Genomic DNA, 22,796 nt, shown 5'->3' with positions numbered 1-22,796 from the left:
CCAGGCCTAGTACTAAATAGCTGTGTGATCTTGGATAATTCTCTTTCACTCTATTTCTTCAGTACTGAAGTGAGGTGACTTTCCTGGACTCTCAAGATTAAAGAGAGGTTTTACAGAGGTATTCTATATAAAATGACTATCACATTACTCCATACATGTTGTATGTCGTCGAGTCAAAACCAATCCATGGCTGACCCTCCAGCAGGTTTTCAGAGGTAGTTAAGCACATGGAAGGAGATTGTTCATCCTGCTCCCGTGGAGCACCTAGCTGATGGATTCAAACTGCATGTCTTTGAGATTGCATGCAGCTTCTTACCACTAGGCCACCAGAGCTTCACTATAAGTTTCCTTTAATAATGATTCGTTGTTGGTAGGTGCCATCGAGTCTAGTATAACTCATAGCAACCCTACGAACAAAAGATTTGAACTCTGTTGTATCCTGCACCATTCTCACACTTCCTGACTGACACACAAGAGTCCATTAAAGCAGTCATCATGTCAGTCCACCTGGTTGAGCACCTTCCTCTCCTTTGCTGACCCACCACCCTTCCCAGAATATTGCCCTTCTTCCAAGGAGTAGCCCATCCTAGCAACATGCCCGAAGTATGTGAGGCAAAGCCTCATCATTCTTGCCTCCAAAAGGCACTCCAGCTGCACCCTCTCCAAGACCTTGGCTGTCCATGAAATATCCAGTGTTCTTCTCCAGCACCCCATCTCAAAGGTGTCAGTTCTTTTTCTGTCATCCTTATTCATTGTCCAGCTCACAGATGCTTAGAAAGTAATTGGAAAGATTATGGCCTGAATCAGATGCACCTTAATCCTCAAACTGACATCATTAATTTGGAGAAGTCCCTAACTGCACATTTTCCCAGGGCAATGTGTCCCCTTATTTTCTGAATACTCATACCAAGAGGGTTAATTGTGGATCCCAAGCAAGATGAAGCTGTTGACAGTTTCAATCTGCTCTCCATTTATTATGCAGTCAAAATTAGATCATGGATTGACAAATTATGGTACATTCACACAGTGGAATACTTTGCAGCAAGAAGGAACAATGATTCTGTAAATCACTACCTAACATTAGAGAGAATGGAGAGCATTAGGCTAGGTGAACTAACTCAGTCTAAAGGACAAATACTTCATAAGACTATTTGTGAGGAACGAGTACAAGGACCCAAGAAGGGGCGGGGGCACTTAATCATAGGTTCACACAATTTGTTGGGTGGAGGAATGCATGGGAAAATGAAAGGGGAAAGATCTGGTATGAAAAACGATGTATACAAATTGTATGAACTTTATATGTAAACCAGTATAAAATTTAAAAAAAAAATCAACTAAACAAACTAAAAAAAACAAAACAAAACAAAACAAAAAACAACACAACCTAGACCGGGGTGGACTCTGAGTCATCAATTACTCATATGGGAGGTCAAAGTGAGGCTGAAGAAAATTCAAATATGTCTACAGGAACCAAGATATGATCTTGAAACAATTCCATCTGAATTTCAAGATCATCTTAAGGATAAGTTTGAGGCATTGAACACCAATGATCGAAGACCAGATGAGTTGTGAGATGTGATCAAAGATATCATCCATGAAGAAAGCAAAAGAACATTATAGAAACAGAGAAGAAAGAGAAAAAAAAAGTAAATGGATGTCAGGAGAGACTCTAAAGATTACAGTGGAGCTTCGAGAAGCCAAAACAAAAGGAAAACATGTCAAAGTAAAACAGTTGAACAGAAGATTTCAAAGGGCACCTTAAGAGGGCAAAGCAAAGTATTACGATGGAATGTGCAGAGAGCTGGAATTGGAGAATAAAAAGGGAAGAATGAAATATGATTTATAAGTGGAAAAATTTGAAGGGCAGGAGGCAATCACTTTTGTCACACAACAAAGTCAGATCAACATGACCCATAAGATTTTCACATCTGATTTAATGAAGTGGATCACTGACTGTCCAAAGCCTGTCTTAAAACGTGACTGAAATCTGTTCAGGACCATAGCAACACATATATGTCCTCTGACAAAGGAATTGTGACCAGGTATTGGTTTCCTCGGTTGGGAATTGAACTCAAGTCTCCTAGGTAGAAGGAGAGAATTCTACTTGTGCACTACCACTGTTCTGAGATACCTGGGTTACTCCTCCCTAAATGGCAAATCCTTAAGGACCTGGGTATTGTCTCATGATTATCATCTTCTTCTCCACAATGCTCTTTGAACAAAGAAAACAGAAAATGAGGTCTCTCATTAAGCGTCTGCCCCAGTGATGCTACCAGAAAATTTAAGATTGGGAGCAGTTAAGAAGAGAAGCCATGAACTTTTGCAATCAAAGCATCCCAGTAGCCTAAATTCAAGGATTGCATTCCCATATCTGCTCCCAGTTTTCATCCCATCTATAAAATGGGGCTAATGATACTATTAGGATTTAAAGCTGTTAAGTAAATTAAAGTCAACTGTTAAACCACTGAGTTTTATGTTGGACTGCTGTGTTTTGTGTCAATACTGGAAGAACTGGAAAGATTCTAGAGAGACCAACTAATACAATGATGCAAGCCAGTGGCACTCTGCCTGGAGAATTCCTGGAGACTCAAGAACTTGCAGATGCATAAGGCCGGGAATCATACAGTGGCTGAGTGATGAGAGGCTAGAATCTCCAAATTTCAAAGAAATATACCAGGCATTCTCAAAAGTCCATGCTCAGAGAAAATGCCAGTTTCCAAGCCTGCCTCCTGTCATTCTGATGCAGGAAGTCTGCTGGAAGGCCTAGGAGTCTGTGTTTTTAATAAGCATTGCAATAATTTGTGTACACATGGTCCAGGACTTCCACTTTGACAGCTGCTTATCGTCTTTAACACAAAGTTGTACTCCATTGTTTTGCATGTGGATAATGAACCCATCTCCTTTGGCAAGGGATCGAAACAGAAGAGGCTGAGAAATCTTCTAGGATAATTAATAGAGATTGGTTACTTGCTGGAAAAGAAAAGTATCCACCCGTACATACCCTGGATTGGGCAAAATATAAATTGTGTTCAGAAGACTTAATGTTTCTCTGGAATGGGATAAATTCAATGGCTGAATGAAAGACAAGAGGCAAATTATGTATCACCCAAAGTTAGCAGCTGAGTTAATAACATTTCAACTACCCATCTTGAAAAAAACATTTAGACCAAGAACATAATAGGAGACAAGTATATTTGGAAATAAATACAAGAAGGTATTAAATCCAATCACATTTGGAAAATAACAATTATCATTCAATATAGGCCCAGAAGGAGGTGCTGAGGTCCAAGATGGCCTAATATTTGCATAACTAACTTGAAAGCGAAGAGTGGGAATTATGTAAATCAAACCACAGAGGGTGCTAAGATGGCAGGGGTTTGCAAAGTGGTAAGGAATCAAATTTAACTACTGGGCAGTGTCTTTATTTAATCTTGTATATTGAAGTCACATATTATTGAATCTCTTTATTGAGACTCAATAGGGCCAAATGCAGAGTGATTTATAGAAGAAAGAATAATCAAATGCATTAGTAGAAAAGAACATATACCTAGAGAGGGATTAACCTGAAGGTCAGCACAGGCACAGACTAGGAGAGTTGTGGAGATGCTGCCCAAAGCAATGTGGTGCTTAAATTTCCAGCCTCTACAGATATGGGAGTGTCAAGAGCTGGTGTGTAAAACAAACAAGTACATAGGGTCTGTTGCTGGTAGACCCACTTGTCCTTAAGGCTACTTCTAATGGGAGTGTCTTACATTCATCTGATGGAGAGCTAAAAGCAGGGCCTCAGGGGATTATGGGGTGTAGCCTTAGGTCAACAGAGGATGTCAAGAGGGTCTGAAAAAATGCTGATTTGGTGGGGGTAGCAGCATAAAAGGCAAAGAGGCCTGTAAGAGAAAAATTACAGCTCCTATTTAAAAAAAACACACACAAAACACAAACGCAAAACAATCCTTCTAAGCACAGCTGGATTCAAGGAAGAAAGGGCAGCTTATGGTAACACTGTCCCTGGGGACACTCAAGGAGGCGACCAGATACCTCTCTACTTAAGATGCATTAGAGATTATGAAAAGCATTCTTGGCATGGCTGGGGGTGGGGAGAGGTATGGGGAGGGGGGCCTTACGACCTCTCCAAAGGTCATTTCTATCCCAAAGGATCACATGTCTGAAGGGCACCAGATAAAAATAAAGTCTATTAATCACAGCGCTGCCACAGCAGTTCCTAAGAGAACGGGCATAGAGAAGGGCAGGCTGCAGAGGACCTGGCCTCACGAGGGAAGAGAGGGAGGTGGTACACGTGTGGGCCGAGCCAAGAAAGTAGCCAAGGAGACTTCCAGAAAGCCCAGACCAGACCCGTGACAAGTCCTTCCAGGCAGTACAGGGTGGACAGAAGGAGGAAGAGACCATGTGGAGAGGAGACCAGGAAATAGCAAGACACTGAGAGTCCACAAACAAAGCCACAGGAGCTTGGGGGAGGGTGTGAGCCTCGGAATAGAGGAGCGTCTGCAAAGCAGGTTCTTGCCAACAACATTTAAGAAGGTAGAGGAAGCTGGAAGAGGAATGGGTCGGTGGGGATGCAAGAGCAAAAGGCATACAGGGTGTGTATGGGAAGAGATGGGGCTATTATTGCCTGGAAAACCAATAAGAATCGTAGAGATAAAGCAAAAGAAACCCCACTATCTATGGCAGCTGTGTCTGACTGTGATCATATAATGAAAATCAACTTTTGAAAGGGGGAATAGGGTGGCAGTGCCCCACCCAGTTCCAAAGCAGCTCTTGGCTTTCTTATTAGATGGGCTTCTCCAGCCAGATGGACAGGAGAGCTGGAAGGACCTGGCCCAGCCCACAGACCCAGAGTCATAGTCTTCTAATGGCTAAAATGTTTCTACTTTCATATGTCAGGATAAAACTGAAGCCCCTCCAGAAGCAAGAGTGGGGTGAAGCAGACTCTTTGTGGCATTGCCAACGGCCCTAAGACCGCATACCCTGGTCCCTGTCCACTCTGGAACAGAGTCGTGTCAGGGTGGAGATGGCACTTGCCAGAACCATCTCAGCAATGCCAGCTGCATAACGTATTAAGCAGACAAGTGGGGGTCACAGACTTAGAGTTCTTCTAGCAAAATGTTCCCCAACCAGCTGTCACTCCTCAGCACAGAGCAACAATCTGAAGTCAAGAGTCTAGCAAAGAGGAAGGGAGAAGGTACAGCCCCCGATTGCTGCTGGGTCCCCATCTTCCCCTAATCCTCTAGGTGCCTTCACAGATAATCAGCAAATACCAGCCAAGATGTGGGGCGGCCAGTGTCCACCCGAGTGGCCTCCCTGCCATTCTTACTGCAGCCCTTCCTCTCCGACTGCAACAGGGCATCCGCAGAGAGAAGACAGTGAAGGAAGCTCACCAGAAAGTGTAGTGCGAGGGCTGCCCTCCCTGGAATCAGCAGATGGTGCCTGATCCAGTGAGAAGACAATTAGGGCAAGGATTTGAAACCCACCACGCAGTGCGCTGGGAGGTGAAGAAGAGAGAAGCTCTCTTGAGGCTGACAGCTTCTTGGGGTCCACCCACCTTCACTCACCCTAGGGCCAGCCATCTCCTTTCACTCCTCTCCTCCATCCCCTACCCACACCTCCACTCTCCATCTGCCAATCCTGAACCCAGAAGCAGGCAGCCGCTTGTCAAAGAAATGCTACTGAAGTAAGCAAGAAAGGCTGGAGATGGAGGGAAAGGCGTTTATTACACCCGGTAATCACCAGAGAAAGCTTCCTAGCTTACCCAACCCAGGGGAGGAGAAACGAGAAAGAAATGAAAATCACAAAAGCCAAGTACTTTTGTCAGAGGTCTATGACTTATGCTTTTGTTTGTAACTCATGAAAACAAAGAAAGAAACACAGGATGAAGCTTAAAGGAGACAGAGATTGTAGGGGAGACAGAACAAGACAGTGTAAGGAGGCTGCTTCTCACAGGCTTCTCTCCCTGCAGAAGCAGCCCAGGGCCAGAACAAAGCAGGAGGAGGAGGTGACTGCACTGGAGGTGACAGCCATGCAAGCTGAGGTGCAGGTAAAGAGGAGGCAGCCAGAGAGCCTGAGGCTTCCCGGCAGAGTCCATGAGCAGACAGCCCAGCCAAGGAGGCTCAGGGGAGGACCAGGCTGGGGAGGGACTGAGGCAGGATCAGCCAGTACTTACTGTCACAGACGTAAGGTTTGTCATGGTCTTCCTGAGAGGCAGCGTCATGCCTTCTCCTGCCGCCTGCAGAGCCACGAGCCTGCGGAGACATCGGAGATACCACAATATTGTTACTGAGCACACGCTATGTGAGACCCTGGCCACTTCCCTCCTATTACCTCCTTCGACTTCCTAACAGCATGAGGACTAATATGAGCCTCATGTTATAGAGGAAGAAATTGAGGGTCAGAAAGGATAGACAACTTGCCCCAATTTACTCAGCTACTTGTCTGTGCACCATTGAGTTGTTGTTGTTGTTGTTGTTATGTGTCATCAAGTGACCTGAGACTTATAACAACCCCATATACAACAGCCCTAAACCCTGTTCTATCTTGTGACAATCTTATTGTCTCTGATACACCTACCCCCATTACCCCAGTCACTGTATCAGTCCATCTCATTGAGGGTCTTCCTCTCCTGCACTGTCCCTCCACCCTCCCAAACATGATGTCCCTCTCCAAGAACTGGTACCTCCTTGCAACATGTCAGACAAAGCTTCAGAATCCTTGCCTCAAAGGAGCAGCCTGGCTTCACCCTCTCCAGGACAAACCTATTATTTCTCATAGTAGTCCATGGTAGAATCAATACTCTTCTCCAACACCACAGCTCAAAGGCATCAATTCTCCCTCTATCATCTCTAGTCATTGTCCAGCTCTCTGATGCATAGCAAGAGATTACAAAGACCATGGCTTGTATCACACACACCTTAGTCTACAGACTGAGATCGTTGTTCTTCAGTACTTTAGAGAGGTCTCTAACCACAGACTTTCCCATCACAATATGTCTTTTAATTTACTGGCTGCTGGTGCCAAGAGTGTTGATTGTGGAGCCAAGCAAACTAAAGCTGTGAACAATCTCAATAATGCTGCCAATGGGCCCAGTGGTATCTTTGTTTTCTTAATATTGAGCCTCAATCCATACTGAAGGCTGCTGTCCCTGACCTTCCACAGCAAGTGCTTCATGTCCTCCTCAGTTTCAGCAAGCATGGTGTGTCATCTGCATAATGCAGATTGTTGATGAGTCTTCCTCCAATCCTGATGTGACACTTCTTCTCATAGAGCCCAGCCTCCAGGATAATCTGTTCTGCATAAAGATTGAAAGGTATGGAGATAGGACACATGCCTGGCATATACCCTTTCCAAATTTGAACCATGCAGTGTTTCTTACTCTGTTCTGATGACTGCCTCCTGGTTCAAGTATAGGTTTCACATTAGCATGATCAAGTGTTCTGGGATTCCCATTCTTCTCAGAGTTAGCCACAGTTTGTTGTGATCCACACAGTCAAACGCCTTTGCATAATCAATGAAATACATATAGACATTCACATATAGACATTCATTCCTCTGGTACTCCCTGCTTTCAGCAAAGATTCATCTAACATGAGCTACAATATCCCTAGTACCAGGACCCTTTCTAAACCCAGCCTGCACTTCTGGTAGTTCTCTGTTGATGTGCTGTTTCAGTCCTTTTGGAATAATCTTCAACAGAATCTTGCTTGCATGTGATATTAATGATATTGTTTGATAATATTCACACTGTCGGATCACCTTTCTTTGGAATGGGAACAAATATAGATATCTTCCTGACATTTGGCCAAGTGGTTGTCCTCCAGATTTCTTGGCACAACTTGGTGAGCATATCTAAGACAGCATCTATTAATTGAAATATGTCAATTGGTATACCGTCAATTCCTGGGGCCTTATTTTTTGCCAATTCTTTCAAAATAGCTTGAACGTCTTCCTTCCTCACCACAGGCTCTTGCTCATATGTTGTTTCATAATATTCTTCTGTGTCCGCCAATTCCTTTTGGTATAATGACTGTATACTCTTTCCATCTTTCTTTAGCACATTTAATATTCTGCCCAAGGCATCCTTAAGTATTGAAACTTGAGGCTTGAATTTATTCTTCGGTTCCTTGAGCTTAAGAAATGCTGAGCAAGTTCAGCCCCTTTGATTTTCTGATTCCAGCTCTTTGCACATTTCATTATAATACTTCACTTAGTCTTCCTGTGCTGCCTTTTGAAATCTTCTGTTCAGCTCCTTAATGTCTTGATTTCTTCCCTCTGCTTTGGCTTCTTGGTGCTCTAGTGCAATATTCAGAGTCTCTTCTGACATCCATTTTGGTCTTTTCTTTCTCCTCTGTATTTGTAATGATCTTTTGCACTCTTCCTGGATAATATTCTTGATGTCCTCCTGTAATTCATCTGGTCTCCACCCATTAGTATTCAAGGCCTCAAAACTGTTCCTGAGATGGTTCTGAAATTCAGGTAGGATAGACTCAGGGTCATATTTTGGTTCCCGTGGAATTGATTTCTCTTTCCTTAACTTCAGCTTGAACGTGAATATGAGTAGTTGGTGTTCTGTTCCACAATCAGCACCTTGCCTAGTTTACACAGCTGATAATGAGCTTCTCCAGTGATTCTTTACACAGATGTAATCTATTTGATTCCTATGCATACCACAGGTAACATCCATGTGTATAACCTGCATTTGTTTCTTATAAAATGTATTTGCAATGAATAAATCATTCTATCATTCTCTCTCCAGCTTCATTTCTATCCCCGAGTCCATGCTTTCCAACTACTGATCCTTCTTCTCTATTCCCAACTTTTGCATTCCAGTCACCCATTATTGTTAATGCATTTTGATTGCACATTCTATCGATCTCTGACTGCAAAAGTTGATCTTCTATTTCCTCTTCTTTGGCACTGGTTGGTGGTGCATATATTAGAATGATAGTGGTATTCACTGGAATTCCTTGTATGGATATTATCTTGTCATTCACAATATTGTATTTTCAGATGCATCTAGAAATTACTTTTTTAACTATGAAAGCAACCCCATTTTTCCTCACTTTTTCATCTCCAGTACGGTATATCATATGACTGTCTGATTCAAAATGTCCCATGCCAGGCCATCTCATCTTGCCAATATCTAGTATATCAATATTTATGCATTCTATTTCTTCCTTAACAATATCAGTATCTAATCCTACATTCATAGTTCTTATATTCCACATTCCAATCATTAGGGTCTGCTTACAACTGTTCCTCTTCCTTAGTATTTCCATAGTTGAAAGCTCCACCTCTGTTGTCCTATCTGCTAGTCTAAGTGTGCTCTATTGTACATAGGGTTTTTGAAGGCCTGCTATTTCAGAAGTGGATGGCCAATCCTTCTTCCTAGTCTGTCTTAATCTGAATAATCAGATTTAGAAAAGTATCTAACAGACAAGCATTTTACAGAAAAATGCAGATGAAAGATATTTCCCAATTATAGAAATAACCAATAGTTTCAGTGTTGTCCCTGCCCTTGACATGAGTGTCTTGACCCACCCATTTCCCTGTTCCACCAGCATCCCCTTCTGCTCCCACCTACTCCCTCCAACACCTATCTCCCACTATCCATTCCTTGATCCGATAGCTGATATCTCAAGCTTTATGGGTTTCTCTGATTCCAAATGCTTCAAGCTCCTGCCGATTTCTTATGCTGTGGTCAGTGTCTCTTGAGTTTAGGGGTCTGTAAGTCCAAATACAAGGTATTAATTAATATTAGGGAAGGCTTCTTATCTCAGATGGTTCTGAAGAAAAGTCCTTTCCCTTTAGTTTCTGATCCAGGTTTAACTTCTTGTGGCTTAGGGCCTCTTCCCTTCCATTTGGAGCACACTGTAGTCACAATGTTTCCCAAGGGAGGGTGATCTGTCCTGTAGATCTAGTATATAGTGTTGTTTTTCTAGCCCGAGGGTCCTAAGCACGGAGCAAGGCAGGGACGGCAATCCGCCATTGAGTTGTTACTAAACCCTAGTGCAGGAGAATCAAACACTGTTCCCATACCATTCTCAAAGCTGTTGCTAGGTTCAGGCCCATTTTTGTAAGCACCAAGTTTAAGCCATCTCATCAAGGGTCTTCTTCTTTTTCACAGACCCTGAATTTTACCACACAGGACAAGCTTTTCAAGGAAATGGTCCTTCCTAGCAATGTGTCCAGTGTATGTGATAAACTCTCACTATCCTATCCTCCCTTCTGGCCCTATTTCTTCCAAGACAGATTTCTTGATTCTCCTCAAAAATTCATAGTACATTCACCATTCTTCACCAACATTCTTCAGTCTTCCTTACTTATTCTCTGGCTTTCACTGCACAGGAAGTGCTGGGAAATACACCAGAGCTCAGATCAGGAGCAGCTTTGAGCTCAAAGTGACATCTCTGCTTTTGATCACTTTCAAGGTCTCTTGCTGCAAACCTCCTAATGCAATATATCATTTGAATTTTTTTTTCTTTCTTTTTTCTTTTTTTTACTGCTACTTCCAAAGATTTGATTGTGGCACTAAGTAAAAGGAAACCCTTGGCAACCTCGGTCTTTTCTCTGTTTATCATTATGTGGCTTATTGGTCCAATTGTGAGAATGTTCCTCTTCTTTCACTTGAGGTATAAACCACATTGGATGTTGTTCTTCTTTCATCATTAAATATTCATGTCTCCTCCAATGTGATTTATAGCCTCAGAAACTCAATAGGTGTTCAGACATGAGTCAATTCCAACTCAATGGCAATGAATCAGAGTTTTTACTTTCCGTAAACAAGGTTGTTGATGAGATTTCTTCCTCTCCTGATGCCCATTTTCCAGCTTCTTGGATAACTTACTCAACACACACACTGAATAGATGTGATGAGAGGATACCACCTTGACCCCTCACACACCTTTTCTGATTTCATGTAGTATTCCCTTGTTCTGTTTCAACAATTATTTCTTAAGTCTGTGTAGACCTTCCACACAACTAAGGACGAGAGTGGAGCACAATTAAGTGTTCTGGAATTTTCATTCTTCACAATGGTATCCATAATTTGTCAGGATACTCACAGCTGAATGCCTTTGCATAGTCAAAAACACGGGTAAATGTCTTTCTGGTATTCTCAGCTTTCAGCCAAAATCCTTATGATGTCATCAGTGACATCACTCACTCCCTAGCCTCTTCTAAATCTAGCTTCAATTTGTGGGAATTTCTTGTCCATGTGCTGTTTGGTTTCCTCTTTATGTACTGGTTTTTAATAATCTTCATAATAATCATTAATAACATTTTAAAATATTGAATAATTTTCTATTTGTGGCAGTTTCCTACACATACACTGATATAGTTTCCCACTCGTGTACTATTTATTAATGATCTCCAATAATAATCAGTATCATAATATTGAACACTCTTCAATAAATTCTAATTTTACTTGCTTGTGATGTTGATGATCCTGTTCAATAATATTTCTTCGGGATCACTGGTCTTGGGAAGAGACACAAATACGGATCTCTTCCTTAAGCTGGCCAGATAGTCACATTCTAAAATATTTGACATAGGTCATGAGCCTTTCCAGATGAATGAGGCAATACTGTTATTCCTATTATACAGCTAGAAAACTGAGGCAACAGAGAACTTAAGTAGCTGACCCCGGGTCACTAAGCCATGAATGCAGAGCCAGAATATGAACTCAGCTCATGTGACAGAAAAGCCCTTCTCTATATCATTCGCATACACTGCTGTTGTGCTAAAGAATGTCTTCTTCCAACTCCTAAGCCTTCAGTTTGATTGACACAGTGCGAAGACGGCAACTCTATACCACACAGCTGAGAAACAGGCCTATTTAAAGCAAGTCCTGAAGCACTAAGAAGGATAACTGCAGTTAAGGCTCCAGGCTCCATGCCCCCTACCTGACACTCCCCCCACCCCCAGATGCCCAAGAGATAATAAGGTCCCAAGGCATGAGCTCAAGGAGAGCTCCCATCTCCACCCTGCTTGGTCGACTCTGAGGTCTGGGCTTCCACTGGAGCCTTACTTTGTGGTCTGCCTGGGACTTCCAGCCAGTGACAGAGACCTTGACAGGCCACTTTCCCTGGAGTGGAACTCCCTTTACTGCCACCATCTCCAGAGAGGATCAGTTTGACCTGGGGTAGGACAGGGGTATGAAGTCTACCTTTAAGAATAAGAGAGCAGCCAGAGGAGGAACTGGCAGCTACACAACCCTGGGACAGTGGCTCTAAGGACTCAGCAAGGTTTATTTTTAAACCTTTCTAAGTCCCACATCGGTCACGTGAGTAGCCCCCTAGCCTCCTGCAGGCAATTCTTTGGTGATCAGTAGCCGCAAACTCTCAACCAAGAAAAATGCCTGCTGAAGAGTCTGGGGATGGAGAAGAAGGGCAGCAGTTGTGGCTGCCTGGGGTGACAGGGAAATGGGGGCAGACCTATGGGACTGCCTGCAACAGTGACACAGGGGAATGTTCCCAAGCCTGAGGTGGTTACACATGCCCTCATTTTCTTCCTGTTTTACACGCACACTTGCACATACTCACATATAAATATTCACTCACTGAGGATTTCACAGGGGGAGGCGTATTTTCTGGATCTGAGATGCTAACAAATATACCCATCCCCTCTTTCTCCCCACCCTGTCCCCCACCAACGTTCATATAAATACTCACTCACTGACTGGTGCCTCCACAGTGCGAAGGTCTGTACCTCTAGTCTGAGATACTTATACACACATACACTCTCAATCTCACATGTAATGATGGGGACTTTGTGGTAGAAAGGCTTGTCCCTCTAGTTTATATACATTCTTAGTAGACATTTCTCTCTCTCTCTCTCTTTCATTTACACACAAACTTACTAGGAACTTTATGCTAGAAAGGCCTGTGTTCCCATATCTGAGGGGCTTACATATAAGACTGATACCTATTAACTAACATAAATTCACCCTCACAAAATAACTCACATACACACCCTCAGATATACTCAAATCTGTTGGGGCTTCCAAGTGGAAAGATTTGTAGCCTAGGCCTACAACATGCACACACTCACAACACATACACAAAACACACACCCCTGTCAACACCACCTGCTAAGTTACAACCTCTGCCACCTCTTCAGCTTTTTCTCTCCAAAACAAATTACAAAATTCCATCTCCCTTCCTCCCTCCCACTGGCCTCTCTTCTCTCTGCCTCCCACCACCTACCCCCTACACACACTGACAGGCAGCACCCTCCTCCCCTCGCCCTCATTACTCAGACTTGACCCCAAGAGGGAGCTGTGAGGCACCACAGTCACCCCGAGGCACTGACAGGCCTCCCCGCCTGCCCACGTGCTGGTGCCCAGGGTGGTCACCCTCAGCTGCCCTCACCCCACTCCCGCCTCAGTGAAGTCAGGGACAGCTTGACGTGTACAGCCCGCAGCCCTGTCACAGCCGCCTCTGAGCAGGTGAAAGCAAGTCAAGCAGAATGACGGAGGCAAAGGCTGACTCGGGGAAGGGGCTCTGTCTGTGAGAGACTAAAAATACCACAGGGGAAATGAGGAAGAGACAAGTGGAGCTGGAAGCACACCAGCTTCTGGGGGAGCAGCCAGCGAGCAGGAGAGGGCCAAGTGGGAGTCAAGGTTTAATTTCACTCTACAGAGCTGGGCAGCAGGACGGCTCTTTGCTCTTCACACTCCCTGGGCCTCAGTTTCCCAAGATGCAAAACAAGGAGCATTTACAAGGCAATTGAAAGAGCCAGGCGAGGGTTTCTGCCTATTATAGTACATTCTTAGTCTCCTAAAAAATGTCTCAGCCTTGGGAACTCAGAATCCTACTTGTCATACGTCACATAACATCCACAATACTGACTGTGAAATAGGACATTCCATGATTTAGACATTGCATGCGCATGCTTAAACCACAAGCAATTGTGGTTGTTGTTAGGTGCTGCCGAGTGCAGTACAATTCATAGTGACCCTATGAACAAAAGATCTGAACCCTGCTCTATCGTCTGCTGTCCTCACGATAGCAATAGCTTTCATAATTTTCCACTTTCGTGTTGTTTGATAACGTTTTCTTTCCCTTCCAAACCAACACTTTTCCCTTGCTTGTTGCTGCCACCATTAGCATTGGCTTTGCTGAGTCTGGAAGCCCTGCTACACATTATTATTTTCAAAAGAAAAGTAAACACACATACAGTATTCAAGAGATACATGGTATACAAGATTGGATATCTCTGCCTACAAGGTGAAGCCTACACTCTTAAACTTTGTAAATAAAGAATGCTTCTATTAAAATCACAATAGAAACTACAGTACATATATAAGCCAGTAACAGACATTTATCGTGACTATCAAGACACATGATTATAGGGTTTTTTATGTACTACCCCCATTATATGTCAACAGCAAAATAATTTTGTATAGAGGCAGGCGATACACACTGTGTATATAGGAAGTTGATGCGTTCACTTTGGCTAGTTAAGTCTATTGCATCTCATGCTCCAACTGGAATCTCTGAACTCTTATCAGAACCTTAAGAGACCAGGGACATATATGCAGTCAGAAATCACCCAAATGGACATCATGAGGTGTGTGACTATAACAGTTTACTGGTTCATTTTCTGCCTCAAACACACAGGGTAGAAAACCAGAAACAATTATGATTGTGTCAAGCTGACCCATACTCAAGCATACTGATGTGTGTCTGAGTAGAGTTATACTCCACTAATGTATTTTCAAAGGCCGGTTTTGGGGAACTAGATGGCCAAGTCTTTTTTCTGAGATACCTTCCATGTTTTGTTCAGCAGCTGAGCATGTTAACTGTTTTCCCCATCCGGGGATTCCTGGGTAAGAGATGATGTCTTTCTGGGGACCAGTATACTTGTCGTCTGCACAGAGGCAGGCCATGTAAACAGCACTTTAACAAAGGTCTGCTGAATAAGTCAATCAAGGAGGCAGTCTGTGTGTCAATCATGTTAGGTTCTTTGTCTTCATTCTTTAGATCCAATTCCTCTTGTTTCTTATGTCAATGTCCATTTTAGGCTTTTCTATTCCACACTCTAATCCAGGAACTCATCAACTGACCCTTGAGCTGTTCAAAGAGTGCACATTAACTGGCTCTCTCAAACAATCTTGAGTCACCCCCTCCCTCCATCCCAGGTCAAAGAGACAAAAGGGATATGTGACAGGAATCCTTGGTTACACAGTCATTTCTCTGTCATCGTTGTGTTGTTAGAGGTGCCATCAAGTCGACTATGACTCATAGTGACTCTGTAAATCACAGATCTGAACCCTCCCCTATCCTACACAATTTTCATGACCTCTGTCACTCTCAGGCCCATTGTTGTGGTCACTATGTAGATGCTCCTCTTTGAAGGTCTTCCTCTCTTTGGGACCCTCTATCTTTTCCAGCATGATATCTCTCTCCAAGGACTGGTTCATCCCAAAATTGTACCCAGAGTAAGTATGATGAGGTATTGAATAATCCCATGGACAGTCAAAACACCAAACATGTCTGTCTTGAAGGAAGTGTAACTGGAGTGCTCCTTAGAGGCAAGGATGGTAAAATTTGTCCCTCATTCATACATTACTACCTTAAAAATGCACATATACCTCCAATGGCAACTTAGTACCAATTCCATTAAGTTCACCCCACAATCATATTTATGCCTAGGTAAATTTTTCTTTATCCTCATCATGGACCAGTTGCCCCTCTCCCTATCCACATCTAAAGCATGAAGTAGCCTTGCTAGCATCCCATTCCTCCAAGAATCATCCTCTTGCCACATTCAGGTCAGATAGATCTAGGTTTAAAACCAGCTAGGTAAGGGAGCTCTGGTGGCATAGTGGCAAGAAGTTGCAGTGCAATCCCAGAGGCGCAAGGTTCAAATCCACCAGATGCTCTGCTAGAGGAGGGGCAATCTCCTCCTGTACCAGTTGGATCTGATTTGACAGTACGCACACACACACACACACACACACACACGAATAAAAAAAATAAATAAATAAAAACAAAATTTTGAAGAAAAAAAAATAAAACCCAAAACCAGCTAGGTAACTTAGGATACATCTTTGAGTGTTAGTCTCCTCCACCACAATGGGTATGCTGTTACTGTGAGGTGCTGTCCAGTTGATTACATAGCAACTCCCTGAACAACAGCTCTGAGCCTTGTCCTATCCTGTGCCAACCTGCACAGTCACAGTGTTAATTTATCTCATCCAGGATCTTCTCCTGAGCTGACCATCTACTCTTTCAAGAATGCCGTCTTTCTCCAAGGACTGGACCCTTCTTGCAACATGTCCAAAATATGTGAGATGAAGTTTCAAAATCTTTGCCTCCAAGGAGCAACCTCGTTTTTCTTCTCTCCAGGACAGACCTGTTTGTTCTCTGGCAGTTCATAGTATGTGTAATACTTTTCTCCAGCACCACAACTCAAAGACAACAATTCTTCTGTCATTTATTCACTGTCTAGCTCTCAGATGCATAGCAAGCAATTGAGAAGATCATGGCCTGGAACAGACACTTTAGTCTCCAAACTGACATATCTCTTCAGCACTCTGGAGAGGCCCTTGACAGTAGATTTTCCCAGTCAACTCATCTTTTGAATTCCTGATTGCTGGTGCCAAGAGTGTTGACTGTGGATCTAAGCAAGCTCAAGTCATTAACCCCCTCAATCTTTTCTCCAACTATCATGATGCTGTCTATTGGCTTGGTTATTAGGATCTTTGTCTTCCTAATGTAGAGAAGCAATCCATATTGCAGGCTATAGTCCTTGACCTTCTGCAGCAAATGATTCAAGTCCTCCTCAGTTTCTTTATATCATCCCGCAGCAACTCTGGTCTTCATTCATTAGCGTTCAGTGTCTTGTATCTGTCCTTGAGATGGTTTGATAGGTGGTTTGTTTCTTTGATTTGTTTTCATTTTCTTGAGCTTCAATTTGAACTTGCATGTGAGTAGTTGACGTTTGTTTTATAGTCAGCACCTGACCTGGATTTCACAGCTGATATTGAGCATCTCCAATGACTCTTTCCACAGATAAAATTAATCTAATCCCTGTGTAGTTCACCAGGTGAGGTCCATGTGTATAGTCGCTGTTTGTGGATTTTATAAAAGGTCTTTGCAATTAAGAAATCATTGATTGTACAAAATTCTATCATTTTCTCTTCAGCCTCATTTCTGTAACCAAGCCCACATTTTCCATCTACTGATCCTCCCTTGTTCCAGACTTTTTCACTCGAGAACCCAGTAATTATTATTGAATCTTTGTTGCATGTTCAATCAATTTTAGTCTGCAAAAGATGGTCAATGGGCATAGAAACACCTGTATTTTAGAGTTCTTAAGAGGATTAGGTGAAGCCATACAGGAAGTGCTTAGTAAATTATTTTTCCATTCTCACTCAAGTTTCACTCTCTCTTTTACTTCTGAATTTCATTAATACACACTCATAAATCCACATCGTGAATATTAGTACTTTTCCAGCAGTAGATTCTAAGGTCTATGCAACCAAGAATAAAATGTTCTAATCTATAAGGACCTCACTATATGTAGCACTGTGTTGGTACATTGCAAACAAAGCTTTGTCCACGTATATTAGTTCAGTTAATTTTTGTAGTAATTCTATAAGCAAGACCCTATGAATAGTGTTCTTATTCTCTCTTGACACTTCATGATAGGAGTGTGGAGAAAAATCATGATTAGTCAATAATTCTAGATCCAGTAGAACCTAGATTTCCAGTTTTTGCTATAGAAATCTTTGAGCTGTCCTTAAACAAAAACAAAAAAGCACCCCATCTTTCTTCCCTGAGTACTTCCCACCATATCTTTCTCTTTTCCACTAACATTTCCTATTAACATGCTGCCATTCGTTACCAAATTCCCTGCTACGCTGGCCACAGATGGTTGGCTCAGGAGTAGACATCGAGTCAAGTGGGGCTATCCAGGATCTTCCTTCAAAAGGCTGAGAATTGGAAAATAGGGGCCAAGTACAGGGCACTTGAACCCTTAAGTTCAAGACTTATGGAGTAGTCATAACTGAGTTGGTTGTACAGAGCACCAGGAGAGTCAGTTTTTAAAAGAATAATATAGGAGGAAGAAGAGGCCACAAGCTCCCTGGGTTCCTGGCTGTTTTCTGAGGTTTAGAACTTCAGAGATTATGTGGGTTTGGGGCAATGGCTCAGCAGCTTTTCAAATACTTCCCATTTTTGTTCAAGTCAGTTTTTGAAACTTTGCTTCTTATAACCCTTAAGTAGGAAAGATTCCTACACTGAGAGGTAGCTCTGCTACGTACATTGCTCTCAAATAGTGATAACTGGGATTCTTGCTGGTCCCTGAGATCTTTTTCAAGGCATCTGCAATTTTAAAACTATTTTCAAAATGGAGCTGAGACATTGCTTGCCTTTTTCATTCATTCATAAGTATACGGTAGAGTTTTCTAGAGGCTACATGGCATATAATGATGTTTATTATGTTGTAAGCTTGTGTATGCTTCAGTTTAAAATTGGTTTTGCTTGAATTTCTAATATAAGAAATACTAGCAGTCATAACCAACAAAAACAAAAGCTTTGGGAGCTCTCAATAATTTTTCCAGATTGAGTCAGGTTTGGAAAAACGAGTGGCATCCACTTCCTATGCCAGATGCCTCTGGAAACTCTATAAGCTCCATAAACATAAAGAAATGTTAATTATAGAACAGAGTTTATGTCTTTTTGTTCATAAGGTCTCTATGTATTTGACTGGATGACACTTAATGGCTGCTAAGTGATACTAAGTGTTCCAATATCTTGGAAGAACGTTTTTCTACTTTGTTCATCATTGCTTGTCAATTTGCTGTACTGAAGTAATCTAGTTATGCTGAACCTGAACCTGTGTCATTGGGGTATCAAATACTATAACCGTTACCAGTATGGGCAGTGCTTGATGTAGCTCCCAGTTGTAGGACAGGTTTGGAAGCAAGAGTAGCATCCACTTGCTAAACCACATGCCTATGAAAACTCCACAAACTTGGAGAAACTTACACAAAGGCATTAGATCTTTTGTTTATGGAGTCGCTATGAGTAGTGCTCAACTCAACAGCAATCAACAACAACAATAATTTTTAAAAATACAAAAGAATTTTTATATTTTTGTATGGCTGACCTAAAAGAATTTCAGAACCACTGTTCTATACTCTTGCTGTTTAGACTGTGGTCCTCAAAACAACAGCTCAAGCATCACAATGGAACTTGGTAACACAGCAAGATCTCTCTTCCCACTCTTCAAACCTAATGCATTGCCATCGACTTGAACCCAACTCAGAATAACCCTGGAGGACAGAGTCAAGGAGCCCTCTAAGGTTTTCAAAGCTGGATTCATTGCAGAAGCCAACTGTCCCATCCTTCTTCCATTGAACAGCTAGGAGATATGAACCACCAGCCTTTCAGTTAGTAACCAACTCTTTAGGCATTGCAACACCAGGGCCCTGTCATCCAAGTTGTGTGCATCAGAATTCCTTTAACAAGATCCCCAGGTGATTAGTACACACATTAAAGTTTGAAAAGCATCAGATTGTACTCTAGGTCATCAATAAACACGAACTGATTGATTGATTGATAACACATGGATGACTAGGGCATTTCATGAATTTTAAAGAGCTTTGATTTCCTGGGCTAAAGTTACTATAGGCACATTATTGGTGCTGGTTTAAATTTCCCTTATGCCTCAGAGGATACCAATTGTATAAATCTCCAAAACTCAATGTCTTTACTTGCACCCTCCTAACTATTTTATTTTTTAGATAGAATAGAATCTTTTTTAAAATCTCCTCTTCAAACTTAGTATTTTCCACCAACTTGGGGAGCAGAAACTTTCACAATTTTTGGTTTAGGTGCTGCTTCTGAGGGAGCCTTAGCAGCAGGCATTCTGGTCTTTTTAGATGCTTTATTAGCCTCCTTTCTTCCTTGGCAGCCTTGATAGCATGTTCTCATGGTGCCTTTCTAACTGCAGGCTTTTGATTCCTCCTGGAACCAGCAAGAGATGCACCAGTGAGGGCCCTCTGGAATTTGACTGCATGACGTGTTCTTGTCTTTTGAATTTCTTCAGTTTGGCCCTTGTGCTTTCTTCTGTAGAGGACAGACCAATTTCTCTACCATGGGTTCCTTTTGGAAAAGAATGCTGACTCAAATTTTGCACTAAGAAACTGGAACACTTCCCATCAATATTGGTGAAGCGCCCCCAGTGTCTGCCGTTGCTCTTATACCAGCTGAAACTGCACAGCTTGACCTTCATGACTGCGACCTTATGGGAACAGCACCCACCTAATATTTAAAAAATATCCTCACTGTCATCACTGGGGTTGATTCTGACTCATAACAGCCTTCTATTGTGTTTCCAAAGCTGGAAGTCTTAATCAGAGGAAGACCATCTTTATTCCTCAGAAAAACTGCCAAAGACTCAAGGTCTTTCTGATAGCAGTATAATACACTATACAGCCACAGAAGCGCCTCAAATTATTGAGGAGCAATGACGTCAGTTTAAGGACTAAGGTGAGCCTGATTCAGACCATGGACTTTTCAGTCACTTGCTATACATCTGAGAGCTAGAGAATGACTAAGGATGACAAAAGAAGAATTTATGTCCTTGAATTGTGTTGTTGAAGAAGAGTGCTGAATATTCCATGGAATGCCAAAAAAACACACAGATTCATCTTAGAGAAGGTGCAGAGAGTGTGATCTTTGGAAGCAAAGATGATGAAGCTTCATCTCACATAATCTGTGCATGGTGTTGTTAGGAAAATTATTCCTTAATGATGGACATCATGCTTGGGAAGGTGGAGGGACAGTGAAGAAGAGGAAGACCCTCAACCAAATTGACTGACATAGTGACTAAAGCTTGAGGGTATGGGAGATTGTGAGGATGGTTCAGAGTAGGGGAGGTCCAGATCTATTGTTCATAGAGTCACTATGAGCCTACTCAACAGCACTTAACATGAACAATAACTCCTATTTTACAGATGAGAAAGAGGAGAAAAAGAGTCCTTAGGCAGTTGAGTTAAGGCCCTCAGCAGAGCCTGTTCTCTTAATCATTAACATTCCCCAAACCAAGGTCACTACCACTGACTGAGTAAACATAGACTCATAGTAACTCTACAGGACAGAATTGCCCCAGCACTTCCAAAACTCACCCAGACCCTCATTGTGTTCAAGTGTTTTATTAACGTTTATAAAGATGAAACATGACCCTTTTTTTTCTTTTCTATCATTCAGTCATTTATTCATCAATATGCTGCCTAGGCCATAATTAATCTGGAGAGTTGAACAGGCCATGACTTGATGGAAAGAGTAGAGAACTGTGGTCAATCCCACCTTCTTCCTTTCTGGGTGAATGGCCTTGAATAAGTTACTTAGCCTCCCTGAGAGAAATAACATCAAATTCTGGGACTCATGGAAGTTGTTTTGTCCAACTGAAACACAATGTGAGCCACATATGTCATTTTCAAAAGAAAAAAAATAGGGAAATCTATTTTCATAATATATTTTGTTTAACCCAACATATCTTAAATATTACCACAGCAACACAAAAAGTTGTTAATGAGGTATTTTGTATACCTTTTAACATTCATAGTTTTAAAAATCCTGCCTGTGTTTTGCGTTTATAATGCATTTCAATATGGACTAGCTACATTTTAAGAGCTCAGTAGGCACCGGCTATCCTAATGGACAGTGCAGAAACACAGACTGTAGTATAAAGTACAGGAGACAAGGTCATCACTTTCTATATGGTAGCTATTATTGTGAAAAGCCCTATCACACTGCCTGATCTATAGCAACTACTCCATAAATGACTGCTGCCGCTGTTACTGCTGATGCTCCTACAGAGAGATCCCTAATTAGTATTCACTGGCTGCGAGCTCAATCATCTAGATTTAGGTTGGGAGTAGAGAAGATGTCAAGAGGACCATTTTCCACGATCTGCTCTGGTAAGTCTGCTTTGAGTGAGGGAGGCAATAGAAGGAGGCTGGGAGGTGCACAGTCTTAGAGTTCACAAAAGGCATAGTAATTCCCAAGCTCTAAAACAGCACAGTACACATTGTGAGGATGGCACAACACCTGACAGAGTTTCATTCTGCTGTGCAAAAGGTTGGAGCTGATTTAACAGCACCTAACAACAACAAAGTCTCTTTTGGTGACAGAATTGGATGTTCACTGTTTTGTAACCTCCAAGGAAATAATGAGTCTGAACAAGTTCATCCATGTCTGCTCGGGGCAATTAGGTGAAAAGTTGATGGGATCTCTGTGAGAGAAGAATCAGGACTATAACATCCAAGCCCACTGGCCAACGTCAATACCACTGAAAACTCAATAAATGGACAAGACAGGCCTTCCAGTATGATATAGGGAGCTCTGGTGGTATAATGGGTGTGAAATTCACTTCTAAACTGAATGCCATACCTCTCTGGTAGTTTAAATTCACCAGTAGCTCTGAGGAAGAAGGATGGGCAATCTCCATGCAATTTGCACGCTTAGAAGACCACTGGAAGGTCAATAATGTGTCAGTTCTGATACAAGTGGAGGGAGGGAGTGAAATGATATAATAAGAATTTTTCTTTATTCTTTTACTTTTTAAAAGAGAAGAGTGAACTGGGGGGGAGGGATGGGCAGGGAGAAAAACTGCAACAATGAATGAAGGGAAATCCAAAATCTCTGTAAAATTAATAAAATAAAATTAAAAAAAAAAGACTTTGTTTCTTTACCAAAACGAGGGTTTTTCATTAATACTATGGGAAAGATTATCTGAGAGGCTGGGCTCTATGAGGAGAATTGTGGCATCAG

The 22,796-nt window shown here is 42.2% G+C and overlaps 1 protein-coding gene across 2 annotated transcripts in view; it reads right to left on the bottom strand.

The window, feature by feature from the left end:
- Positions 1-22,796, bottom strand: part of DPF3 (D4, zinc and double PHD fingers, family 3) — a 389,049-nt gene that overhangs the window by 110,947 nt on the left and 255,306 nt on the right. For both annotated transcript variants that reach the window (XM_006884717.1, XM_006884718.1), the window contains exon 6: positions 6,176-6,254. In XM_006884717.1, coding sequence (XP_006884779.1) covers positions 6,176-6,254 — 79 coding nt within the window. The remainder of the gene's footprint in view (positions 1-6,175; positions 6,255-22,796) is intronic.

Source organism: Elephantulus edwardii, unplaced genomic scaffold (genome assembly GCF_000299155.1).
Source record: "Elephantulus edwardii isolate Elephantulus edwardi_28Jun2011 unplaced genomic scaffold, EleEdw1.0 scaffold00037, whole genome shotgun sequence".
Lineage (NCBI taxonomy): Eukaryota > Metazoa > Chordata > Mammalia > Macroscelidea > Macroscelididae > Elephantulus > Elephantulus edwardii.
This window is presented reverse-complemented; position numbering and strand designations above follow the sequence as displayed.